The sequence below is a fragment of the Mya arenaria genome, chromosome 11, assembly GCF_026914265.1.
Source record: "Mya arenaria isolate MELC-2E11 chromosome 11, ASM2691426v1".
Taxonomy (NCBI): domain Eukaryota; kingdom Metazoa; phylum Mollusca; class Bivalvia; order Myida; family Myidae; genus Mya; species Mya arenaria.
Genome location: NC_069132.1, coordinates 17,664,644 through 17,677,948, shown reverse-complemented (window position 1 = coordinate 17,677,948; position 13,305 = coordinate 17,664,644). Strand labels below are relative to the sequence as shown.

The 13,305-nt window shown below is 36.2% G+C and overlaps 1 protein-coding gene across 2 annotated transcripts in view; it reads left to right on the top strand.

Moving 5' to 3' along the window:
- Nucleotides 1–12,834, top strand: part of LOC128208917 (small conductance calcium-activated potassium channel protein-like) — a 73,445-nt gene extending 60,611 nt beyond the window's left edge. The window contains exons 7-10 of one of the 2 annotated variants that reach the window (XM_052912630.1): nucleotides 1,961–2,030; nucleotides 3,162–3,233; nucleotides 4,435–4,536; nucleotides 11,080–12,834. In XM_052912630.1, the coding sequence (XP_052768590.1) occupies nucleotides 1,961–2,030; nucleotides 3,162–3,233; nucleotides 4,435–4,536; nucleotides 11,080–11,370 (535 nt within the window). In that variant the 3' untranslated portion in view covers nucleotides 11,371–12,834. The remainder of the gene's footprint in view (nucleotides 1–1,960; nucleotides 2,031–3,161; nucleotides 3,234–4,434; nucleotides 4,537–11,079) is intronic. The other variant, XM_052912631.1, reaches the window with a different exon arrangement.
- The last annotated feature ends 471 nt before the right edge of the window (nucleotides 12,835–13,305 follow it).

The following is a 13,305-nucleotide window of genomic DNA, read 5'->3' as shown; positions in this document are numbered from 1 at the left end:
GCTACATATGAATGGAAACCAGTTACTCAATGAGACCAAACAATACCAGCTACATATAGCATAAAACCAGTTACTCAATGGGACCAAACAATACCAGCTGCATATGGAATGAAACCAGTTACTCAATGAGACCAAACAATACCAGCTACATATAGAATGAAACCAGTTACTCAATGAGACCAAACAATACCAGCTACATATGGAATGAAACCAGTTACTCATGGATACCAAACAATACCAGTTACATATGGAATGAAACCAGTTACTCAATGAGACCAAACAATACCAGTTACATATAGAATGAAACCAGTTACTCAATGAGACCAAACAATACCAGCTACATATGGAATGAAACCAGTTTCTCAATGAGACCAAACAAGATCAGTTACATATGGAATGAAGTCAGTTACTCAATGAGACCAAACAATACCAGTTACATATGGAATGAAGTCAGTTACTTAATGAGACCAAACAATACCAGTTACATATGGAACGAAGCCAGTTACTCAATGACACCAAACAATACCAGTTACATATGGAATGAAACCAGTTACTCAATGAGACCAAACAATACCAGCTACATATGGAATGAAACCAGTTACTCAATGAGACCAAACAAGATCAGTTACATATGGAATGAAGTCAGTTACTCAATGAGACCAAACAATACCAGTTACATATGGAATGAAGCCAGTTACTCAAAGAGACCAAACAATACCAGCTACATATGGAATAAAACCAGTTACTCAATGAGACCAAACAATACCAGTTACATATGGAATGAAACCAGTTACTCAATAAGACCAAACAATACCAGCTACATATAGAATAAAAACGGTTACTCAATGAGACCAAACAATACCAGCTACATATAGAATAAAACCGGTTACTCAATGAGACCAAACAATACCAGCTACATATGGAATGAACCAGTAACTCCTGGGCATCACACATTACCAGTTACATAAAGAATGAAACCAGTTTAATGTAGAGTCCACGCCATACAAGTAACATATTGAATGAAATCAGTTATTCCTAGAGTACCCACCCGCATACCGTTAACTCATTTAGACTTTAAAGTCCCGCCTTAAGCGGTATAGACTGCCCTTTGTTTCATTCAAAATGATGTAGTAAAAGAAAAGTTATCTTTGTTTTAAGTCTTCATTTTAAGCAAAATGTTGCCATCCGACGTAGCATATATGACGTCAATTATCACGTGGTATACACTCTCTGGTATATAGATTTCCATATATTGGCTGGAACTGGAAAGGTCCCATGCAGTGGTAATTAAATAGTCTGAAAAGCATAGCCAATAAATTCATTCGGCATAAAATGGTCTATTCATAGAGGATTAACAGTATTACTGCAAAGAAACTACGTGAACATGCACAACAGCTCAAACAAGACAGAATATTTTAAATCCCACAAAGAGACAATGGACATATATTATACTTTTTACAAGACGCCCTGCGAGCACTTATTCACATAAATAACGCACGGATAAATATTGGCGTTATTGCGCTTTGAACGGTCATTGAAAACACTAAGGCAGGAACCGGTTAGCAGGCGTTCAACTTGAATATTGCATACACTAAATAGAAAAAGGACGTCGAACAGCAATAAATGGTCTGGCGCAGTAAGAAGAGTAGGTGGTTTTCGTGTTTTCATGGACTTTTCTGAACAGAAACGGTTATTGAGTCGCATTATTGCGATGAAATTGTAAACTTTATTATGAATTGTCTTTTTTCATTATTTTATGGTGTACGAATAAAGGTGTTGGTTGACATTTTTTGTATTGTTTTTTATGCTGATGTGATGTCATGTGGTGCATTTATTTGAATAAACATCTTCACTGCAACATACACATATTCAACTCAAATGCAAAGACTGTATTAGCTTATGTAGAAGTCACATAATAATCTACTAAATAATGCATTTCGGTCATTTAATATATTTTCAGTTTGCGGCGAATCAAAATGGACCAGAGGAAGTTGACCGAAAATCAGAGCACATTGGTGGACATGGCTAAGGTGGGTGTGGTCGTCTGTTCCTCCTCTCAAGCTTTCTAAGAACTTGATATAATCGATCGCCATGGACTCATAGTGTTAATAGCCGTCTATACATGACACGACGATTTTATGAACACGCAATATGAGTGATCACGTTCTTTGTCTAGTTGATGTAAGATTAAGTGTGAACTGTACTGACGCGTTTTAGACAACCAAACACGTAGATTAAACATTTACTTCCATCTTGCTGTGGCTTACGATTTATAACTTTTATTTGTTTGCTATTCGGCTCTGGATTATTGAAATAAATGTCAAATGTATTACTCTATAGGATTTCCAGGAAGTTGGTATTTTTGTAAAATGTGACATTTCACTTTTTGATCTCATTTGTTTCAATTCCGTGTTCACAAAACCATTTTCATTTTACCATTAGAAACTTTTCATAGAGTTTTAAGTCTACCACGATTTCCCAGAGTGTTTTTCTTGAGCTTTGTAGAGTGTAACGACACTATGAATAGCTTTGGTATAGTTTGATATGAAGATCAGTTGCCTCTCACAGCACAAACCAACACACCTCGCCCTACACACCTTTACACAGGACTTGCAGCATTTTCTCATGTTTCTATAGTTTAAATATTGTAGTGAACACTTATTCATGATTCATGAAGCGAGACATATCTATTGAAAGTAAAAGAAGGCAATTCCATTCTATCCTTTTCCTTTCCATTTATATCGAAGCGTATCTGTGTTTTTCAATGTGGCATTACAATTTGAAATTTAGATTGTTGAAACTTGGCCATAAACTACTTGCCTGATGTTGTTTTACTTTCATAATTAAATAAAACCCCAAATAAAAGGAACGAGAAACGGAACGGGTAGAAAGTTGAAGGTAAGGAAAAGGATACGGTGAAATATGTCTGCTTCTTCAAATATCCATAACAGAGTAAAAACTTGACGTATCTCTTATTTAAAACATGATTTACTAGAAAATTATTTCATTTGAAGAATGAAGACTATTTCAGTGACGTCAACTTTAAAGCGTTTTTTCAGTTTATTTGACTGAACTCACTTAGCTGCTTTGTTTGTATTGCCCTGAGTGTGGCCCTGGGGGCGGCCAGATATATTTCACCTCTTCCGTTCCTTTCCTTCTAGACTGTAGGCGTTACCGGACTCAACATCGGGCCTTCTTGCTATATTTCAAAACCTTTGCCCGAATATAAACAGGTTTGAACTTGCAATGCGTAGATATATAGACGGCGTGGCTACTACTTCTGAGTTTCTTAACAACATAGTAGTCTATAGTATTTAGTTCTATCTAACATCAACCGTTATTGTTCAATACATTCTGTTGTGAAGCTGCATAACTTGTTTGACATGCTTAGATTGCAACTAGTATTCCATTCCCCCCATTTTGTTGTATTACCCCCATGTTTCTTTAACGGCGTTAGTAGTTTAAGATTTCGGCATTGCTGCTGATTTGGACGCATGACTCGCGTAGAATAGCAATTCGCACTGAGAGCACCACATACAATTATTTGATTCTCGCACATTTATGGCATTTAAAGATGTATCAACTTCAATTCATATTTCCATTTAATAATATTTATAAGTAACCTTCATGTATACGAATTACTCCAGGGGAACTAATGAGAAAATGACATATGATAGTTTGTTTGTAGCCAATGACCGCCATCAAGGCCGGTAAATTTATTTAGCGTAGAACGCTCTTGCCGAACGCTTTGTCGAGCTAAACATTTCACATTAAAACATGCATGATCCCAGATTACTGTTAAATGATTTAGCAAATGCACTTTAAACTCGTTGTTAAGCATTATGAATGTATGTTTGAACACTTTTATTGTGTACTGGAAAGCCTTTCATGTGTTCAGCATGTGCTTCCACTGCTTTAGTAAGTTCCTGCTTTTCTCACTGGCATGATAATCTAATAGTGATGTGCGAACAGCGCTATGAACAACTTGGCACAGTGTCATAAGCACAACTCGTAGGCAAGATTCCTGTCATGGGAAATCGTCTTTCTAATAATAAACAGCTCTGACCTTTGACGATCTGATGCTAGTATTACTTCTTCTACCTTCATTTTGTGTTGAACAAATCCTTGTCTACACATTCAGGGGAACAGAAACCAGAACTTATTTCCACAAATACAATTTATTATCATTCAACTCATAGATGGGTTTCTTTCAAGATCTATAAAAAATATAAACATCTGCGTATGGTGTTGTTGGAAATGACATGAATTAATACTAATCTTATCTTAATCCATATTTATTTTTAAAGAGATAAACAATCGTTTGCGGTAAACAATACATTGCCAGACTGTTTCTGTGCTCAATGTGTGTTAAGTCTGTATGGCGTTGTTATATACACATGTATGTTGACGTCCGTGCTTTTCATCTGTTTGCAGACCCAGACGCACATCGAGACGATGGTGAGCGAGATGACGGGCAGCCAGAGCTCGCTCGAGAAACGCGTGAACAAGATCGAGGACAAGCTTATCTCCATGCAGGTAACAAGAAACTCTTTTCGGTAAACTAAACCCTCAAATGCAGTTACTCATCTGTTTCGTTGTTCATGATGAACGCCTTAATGATAGGGATGTTAGTTGCGTGTGATGTCTTATTGTATGTCATGTTTTTGTCTTGTGTGTTTGTCTGTTTGTGATTTGTAGGGGCTTCGTCTATATCTACATGGTCTTGTCCCTGTATGTATTTTGAAATAGTTTGATTATTCAAAACTATATCATGATGAAAAAGTTGCAAGCGTTTACTTGTCTGACAGACGAAATAAGCTTGATAAGAATTTATTGAGGATGTCTTCGTATCTGCTGTTCCGGCTTGGGATTCATCATTTACAGGTGTTGTCTGTGGTTGCCTATTAAACATGCTGATGATAATTGTTTAAACAATCTTATTTTATTTAGAGGCTGGCTCAGATAATGTGTAGTTGTTTAGTATGCCTTTACCTTAAAAGCTTAAAAGCTTAAATCCATTATGGTCTGGCGCCGTAAATGGAGGTTGAATAACTCGAGAAATACTGATTTTGTTCGAAGGAAATTTTACAGGGAAAGTTAGGTCCCTGATATGATCTTGAATTATGCATGGTAAGCTGTATAATGTATGCTTATTTTGAGAACGAATTCACTTGCCAAACATACTATAATCTACTGAAACGACAGTACACCATACCAAGAATTAGCCAACTTTAGAAAATTGTGATTTTTTTTCTATAAAATTATAACTGACAACAAAATATTTGTTTTCCTTTTATTTGCTATAAATCTGTATAAACGAGTATTTTGAGGTGAACTTATTTCCATTTTGTTGAGTAGTAAAAATCGTTAATACCCAATTAAGCTTCATTTCAACACCAATCATCATTTGTTTGAAAAACAATCATTATGGAATTACCAAAACAAGTGCTTGACAGAGTGGGCAAATACTTGATGATGCGGACACACCTGTATAGTATACCTGAGCTCTCGCTGAAAGTTTCCAGGTGGTACTTATATAGATAGAGATAAATGTAATTTGATTTTAACTTTGTGTATGTGCGTGTGTGCGTGCGTGCGTGGGGGCGAGCGTGTGTTTGTGTCTGTGAGAATGTTCAGTGTGTGTATACCACGTGATAAATAACGTCATATATGCTACGTCGGAAGGCAACATTTTGTTTAAAATGAAGATTTAAATCAAAGATAACTTTTCTTTAGCAACACCATTTTAAATAAAACAAAGGGCAGTCTATGCCGCTTAAAGAGCCCCGCATTTGTTTTATTACCAAACTTTATAATGTCATTAGTTTCATCAAACACTTCGACATAATGTTTTGACAGTGCTCGGTCTGTGAAAAGATGTGTCGACGTGTTTTAAAAAACTAAACTCTCAATCACACTCTGCTAAAAGACCCAAGGCAGGGCTCCGTAAGCGGCGTAGACTGCGCTATGTTTCATTTAAAAAAGTAAAGAAATAGTACAGTCGAACCTCGTTATGTCGACTTTTTCGGGACCTAGTGAAAAAAGTCGAGATAACGAAAAGTCGACTCATCCGAATTACAAAAAATATCACTAATCCCAACACGTTTGAGTTGGATTGTACGATGTTTACATCCACAATTGAACGGTCTTGTTAAATATTTTCGTCGTGAAAACAGCAAACTTATTATTGAAAAATAAATTGAAACAAAAGAAGAATTATTTGTGACAATTTTATTTCTTTTACGTTGATGGATCACACATAAATATAAAACAACAGTTGCATACATTTGTACATTGTAAGATTTTATACCGGGTCCTTCTCTGAATTGGTCGACCAGAGCAGTGGACATGTTTTATACAAAACCAAAGAGCTTGAGCAATAAATGTCTCTTTAGTTAAATACATAAACAACTTTAATTATTCGCACTTACCAATTACATTTATGTATCGCCCAATTGTGACAGTTTGTTATATTGAAACGCAAGGTATTTTGCGACATGCCGCAAACCGTCATGAATATTTTCACACCTTCGTCTCGATCTACAGTTCGACATAAAGAACATAGGAAATGTGTGAATGTGTGGGACTGAAAAACGAGGTCGACATAGCGAAAAAGTAGAGATAAAAAATCGACACAAACAGATTTATTTTATATAGAATAAGACCGGAAAAAAGTCGACATAACCGGAAAGTCGACTTATCCGACGTCGACACAACGAGGTTCGACTGTAAGTTATTTTTGTTTAAAGCCTTTTTTTCAAATCAAAATATTGCCTTTCGACAAAGTATTTATGACGCATTTTATCACGTGGTACGTATACACACACTGATGTTGTCACGTATATTGTTTGTTTGTCTGTTCTTCTTTTGAAAACTTCTCGATGCAATTTATTTAATCTTCATACAATTGTAGTGCACAATGATAGCTTATGCAGTGAACAGAAACCATAACTTTAGTTCGGCCAATTGCAGAGGTATTGCCCTTTGTTACTTTCTTCGTCCGGTGCATATTTTGAAATCTACTGGATGGAATTAAAAACAACACATCATACAATGGTAAAGCACAATGAGAGAAAGTGAAATGTACAAGAACCATAACTCTATTTCAGCTTATTATATAGTTATTGTCCTTTGTTACTTTATTAGTCCGAAGCATAATTTAAAATCTACTGGATGGAATTAAATTAAACATCATAGAATGGTAAAGCACAGTGACAGGAAGTGGAGTGTACAAGAACCATTACACGGCTAATTACAGAGTCATTGCCCTTTGTTACCTCTTCTTGTCAGCAGCGTTATTTTTAAATTACTCAATTTTATATGATATTGCTTTGAAAATTTATATACCGACTCTTCGACTGTTGATTGCAATTACTAATGCATTGAAAACTATTGGGACAAGCCCTGTAGCCCAAACTGACGATGGTCTTGTTAAATGGCATACAGATCAAACGTTTGACATTGCCCTCGCTTTATAAACAGAATTTTGTCTTGAATCAAGTTGCCTTGTTTGTTTATCCGCTAGATGGCCTTTATTTATACGAATCATACGATAGGAATGAAAGCTCTTTGTGAAATCCTTACAGACACAAAACGGCGCGGAATGGAAATGAGAAAATAATCAGTTTTCCTGCAAAAAGATGAATGTCCGACTAACCTGTTGTATTATCAAATTTAAATCTTGATATAGCTTTCTCCCATGTGATAGTTTTAACGGGGGGAAAACGCAATGAAAGAAAGTCATTACCGCAGGCTGAGTTAGGATGAATTAGTAAAGAAACGTAAATGAATCAGCCCCCAAGAGTGCTTTCAGCTAGCGTCGTTGATTGGTTGCTTAAATGGAACAATACTTAAGAGGAACGTATTTTCAAATGATATCAACACTTTTTTTATATAATAAACAAATGAGCCAACTGTCGCAAAATACACCGTCCTATTTTTATGACACCAAGTTTGGTGATGATTGGTTGAACATTAGCCAGATTTAGAGAGTGGACACTGTCAGAGGCGGTAATCACGTGATACATTGTTTTGATACCAAGCACTAAAAAAATGCTGCGCCCAGTGAGACGGTATGTATTTTTGTTTATTTTCTCTCCATAATTAAACAATTTAATTTCCTAAAATCGACCATGTTCCAGCGCCCAATTCTCCCTGTAATATGGTACCTTCATTTTGTCAGACAGTTCTGTAGTTTACTTGGAATGCATGTCACAAGTTTTCAATCGAGGCGAAATGTGCTGCGAAAATCTTTGAACCAAGCATGAACTGTCCATTTTTTCAAAATTTCGTCCGTAATATACGCAATTTCGTTTACATAACTATTCATAAACATTGACCGTACACCTATCGATAAGCCCTAAGTTATGTTTCCATAGCAACGTACGCATTTGCGGATATAACGCTACAAACATTTTTCGAGCCAAGCACTTACAAAATATTATTCGAACCAAGCACTTCATTATTTTATACGCTTAATGTATTTCTTTTTCAGGCTGATAAACAAGTCGTTCAACAGCTGGAAACGCTAAACTCTTATTTAAAAACAATATAACACAATTTCTCAGCTCAGAGTTATTTGAAAATCATGATCTATTAAAACATTCATCGAATATATGGATTTGAAGTTATATAAAAAATATATCAGGAAATGTTTCTGCACTGACTGCACCATGTTGGGGGTATTTTATGTTCGTCAATACATTAACTCGCATAACTAAACTCATGTATTTTCAATTAACAGGTAGCATATGCATTTGACTTATCAGCAAGGAAAAGGTTGCCAGGCCGGAAAATATACGACTGTTTCAACAGATAGAAACGCCTTGCTAAAGGGCAATCTGGGTGTGCATTTGGAGAAAGCCAGTAGAAATGACTCGAAAATGGTTACTACAAAACGGAGAGGCTTGGAATAAATAACGATTTACCATAGTATTATTCATTGTGAAGTGTACTGAACATCATTGTACATTGTATTTCTACTGAGTACAATATTTTCGCATATTTTAACGTTTAAAATTAACCAAGAGAATATATGTTCCTATTCATTTTAGCTCTTAACATTGTATGCGTCTGTCGAATTGTCTCTTATTGATCTGCATACCTTAAAATATTGTATTTTATAGCGTCAAAACTATATCAATTAACAGTTAGCTTATAAATTTCTTATACTTTAAGAGTATTAGTTTCGGGAAATGGCTGAGGAACAAATAATCAATTCGAATAAATGTTTATTATTTTCATTATTTTTATGACAAAAGCATGCAGTGTGAAAACAACACACATACCTAACGTAACAGTATGAGTGTATGTATAGAATGTGTATAAACCATTGTTAACATGAACATGCTATATTCATGTAATAAATATTGTATAATTATACTCTGACTTATGCAAATACATACAACCATGAACATATTACAGCAATTAAACAAAAATCGAGAACTGTATCATTAACAAAGTAATTACAAATCACAAACATAAACTGAAGATTATCCCAGATTGATATAACATTCAATTGGGTTAATAACCGATCATCGCAAGCAGATGATAACATTAGTCTGTTTAAAAAATATAAAAAAAACAGTTCACTCAATCACTTATTTGCGCACTTCTGGACGCTTCTATAGTAGCTCAGGCCGGAACGTGAAGCTTATTCTTTACCACAGCTACATTTCCTCCCCTCGGTGGTTTAACAGATGAACCACCAGATCTCGTCGAATGTGCTATTTTAGCACCACAAATTTCACATTTGATCTGGGCGTCTGTATGTACCATTCTCCGATGGTTAAACAAATCCCCATTTGTGGCGAACGCTTTGTCACAGTCGGTACACTGGCTTTGCATTTTTTCATTATGGGCACAACCTCTGAAATATGATTTAATAACTATTTTAAGAATATTTGTATCCTGTATTTGCAAATTGTAGCATTTAAAATATTTCTTTATATATAAGTTAATATTTTATATGCATAAACATAAATGTAACGACTTCGAAATATGGCAATCTGAAACGGATAGTTTATCTGTGGCGTTTTGAGTGGCTTTGGCTAAATTATAAGCTCACAACATCTGTATGGTGCTGAGCCTGTATGTTTTCTTTAATGTATACTTAATGCGCCTTTGGTCTTGTATAATTTCCCAAAATGTCGGCATAACATATTCTGCAACAATATAGAAATTATATAGTGCTTGGTTCGAAAAATATTTCGTATGAGCTTGGTTCGTAAAACGGTTGTAGCGTTATTACCGCAAAATGCGTACGTTGCTATGGTAACATAACTTAGGGCATACCGATAGGGCTACATGCAATGTTCATAAGTAGCTCTGTAAACGAAATTGCGTAAATAAATGACGAAATTTAGAAAAAAAATGGACAGTTCATGCTTGGTTCAAAGATTTCCGCAGCACATTTCACCTCGATTGAAAACTTGTGACATGCATTCCAAGTAAACTACAGAACTGTCTGACAAAATGAAGGTACCATATTACAGGGAGAATTGAGCGCTGGAACATGGTCGATTTTAGGAAATTTAATTGTTTAATTATGGAGAGAAAAAAACAAAAATACATACCGTCTCACTGGGCGCAGCATTTTTAGTGCTTGGTATCAAAACAATGTATCACGTGATTACCGCCTCTGACTGTAAATACAGTTTATTTTCAATGGTCATATCCTAAGTCTGGGGTGACACAAGTTTGCATGGCTGGTTATCGAAGTCCCCGAAGTTGAATGGACATCGGCTAAAGCCTCGGTCCATATGCACCTTCGAGGTGACTGGCCGGTCTTTGTAATGGCAGATGACACTCAGTGGTGTGTTATATTTCTTGACTAGAACTGGCATTATGGAGATAACTTTAAAATTAGATAATTTGTCATGGAACAATTTAGAAAACATACGATATGTATAATTGAACAACGATAATATCACAGTACATTTACCCAGGTGTGATTACCAAGAGCAGTTATTTGTGAGTGAATATATACCTGAATGTGTTGGCCAGTGAACGTCTTGATTCTGGTTCTCATATCGTCCGGTCTTGTATATTACCTTGTCTTAATCTGCAATTGTGTTACAGACGCAGATGGACATGCTCCCCAACATGATCGTAGAGCGGTTGATGGCTCGCCAGGCGATGACGTCATCCGCGCCCTTGGAGAGACCAAGCGAAATACGGCCTGCGGTAGACTTCCGAAACATGGTGCGCATGTCACCTCCCCGTCGGAGACGGCACTTAGTGAGCCAATCGTCCGTGCCCACCCCTTCTACACTGTCCCCGTACACCTCCCAAACAAAGACGCTGCCGGAAACAAGCACATCACTTCCGGCATCGCCTTCCGAGACAGACCTGCGCAACAACCAGACCTGATGAAGTGTAACAGCGCAGTTGTGAACTCGTTATAAGCTGTGTTGCTGGCCGAGTCAACCTCACCTACCACAACATATGTTCCATCTCACGAAACTCTGTCTTTAAGCAGAATAACACTCTACTCCCCCGTTTTCACTCAATGAAATAAGTTTAACAATAACATGTGCCTATTTGCGATTCTACTCTGTTTAATTGACTTGCTACCGACGATTAGGTGGACACTGAAGCTTGCTGGTTATCTCAAAGAGGTGTCAGAGAGGCTTGGTGGGTAGTGAACAAAAATACATGAGGAGGTGGTGAACGTGTGTACATAGTGTAAATAAATGAGGACAGTAAATGACAAGCGCGTCCTAAAGCCAAAGAATCAACTGTATAAGTGTTTAAAACATACATTGTTGCAAATGTATGCTTTTTATTGAAAACTACGACATAGTGACCACTGTGTTCTGACCATTCCCCTTGTGTGGAATTGATTCACATGCCGAGTAGAATAAAAACAATCATTTGTTCATGTACATGTCCAGTCTTTCGATTTGTGACATAGAGAATACATTTACAAAACAAAACATCGACATGATGAATCAAATCCACATATTTCAGGACAACATATATGACTAGTTACCTGCCGACCAGGTGGCTTACAGGTGAAGGCAAAGATTGGTGAAGACCAGTCCAGAGGACATGTTGCCAGTCAGCTAAATTTCACATTGTAATAATATAAAATGCAAAACAAGAGTGGATTTGAAACAACGAAAGAGACAAATTTCATTCAATCCTATTTCGAAGTGTTTTTAACATGTTGTGATGCTGTAAAATATGAATATTATGTTAATTATTTTATATGGTGGCCATTATCGTTAAAAACAAGTGACCATAGTATTGACTTGACAGACAAATGCACGTGACAGTAGCCATGTACGTTATAGGTGAAGCTGATGGCAATGTACCAATAAATTGCTAGAAGTGTAGAGGGTTTAAATCGCAAGATCTACGAGTCTATTTTCGGCGTGATAATGTCTGTTCTCGGTATATATCGTTTGACATCATGATCAAGTTTTCAAAATAAATGTCATCAAATTTTAAAAACTAAATTACGCATAACACCGTCTTCGTATTTTAAAAGTCACGTGGTCCTTTTTTTGCGGTTTAAAAAGTGAGACGTTGTCTAAATCCCTATTGAAACTGCAAAATATGCGTGCCCTTCATACTAACAAATTGGCCTTTAGAAAACAGGACAAATCAAGAAATATCCTTCACCGATTGCAATTGGCTTTCGCCGGTGAATTGACTTCAGTTTATTACTGTCATGGAACCTGGTGTTTCCTAAATATGGACTTGTCTTGTTACTATGTTGAAGTTGTTTGTCCTATATTTGCTCATTGTATTTGTGCATTATTTAATCGCTCATTTACGGAGTTGTGATGTTGTATTTGTTCTAACGCCATTAAAGTGTTAGCCATTTAATGATTGCAGTTTTAACTCTGTGGTATAAACGATTGCTGATTGTAAATGATTTATAATTCACATTTTCCCGTATTTTGTTTCATATTTGAGCTCTAATAGACATACAAAATAAGAAAGGTTTCAGTTGAACACACAATACACAGGGTTGTTTTGAACTCGCTGGAACACAAAAGAGCTCAGGATGAGCTGTTGTGAACGGCCATTGTCATTGTGTGTCGCCAACACTTGCTTAAAACACTTCTGAATGCGCTTCGCCGATTCTAGATATTCCACACGGAATTAATCTAATGGACTTTTTTTCTTCTTAAAACGACTGTTTCCATGACAACCATCAGGAGTTCTTGAAAATTCTCCTTTTGTATAACCAATGAAGTGCAAAAAATTGTCCCCGTATCGGATGTAGTTTTAATAAAAATCTTATCGTCCATGACCTAAATACAGTGATACGAAATTATGTCTATGATTTTATGT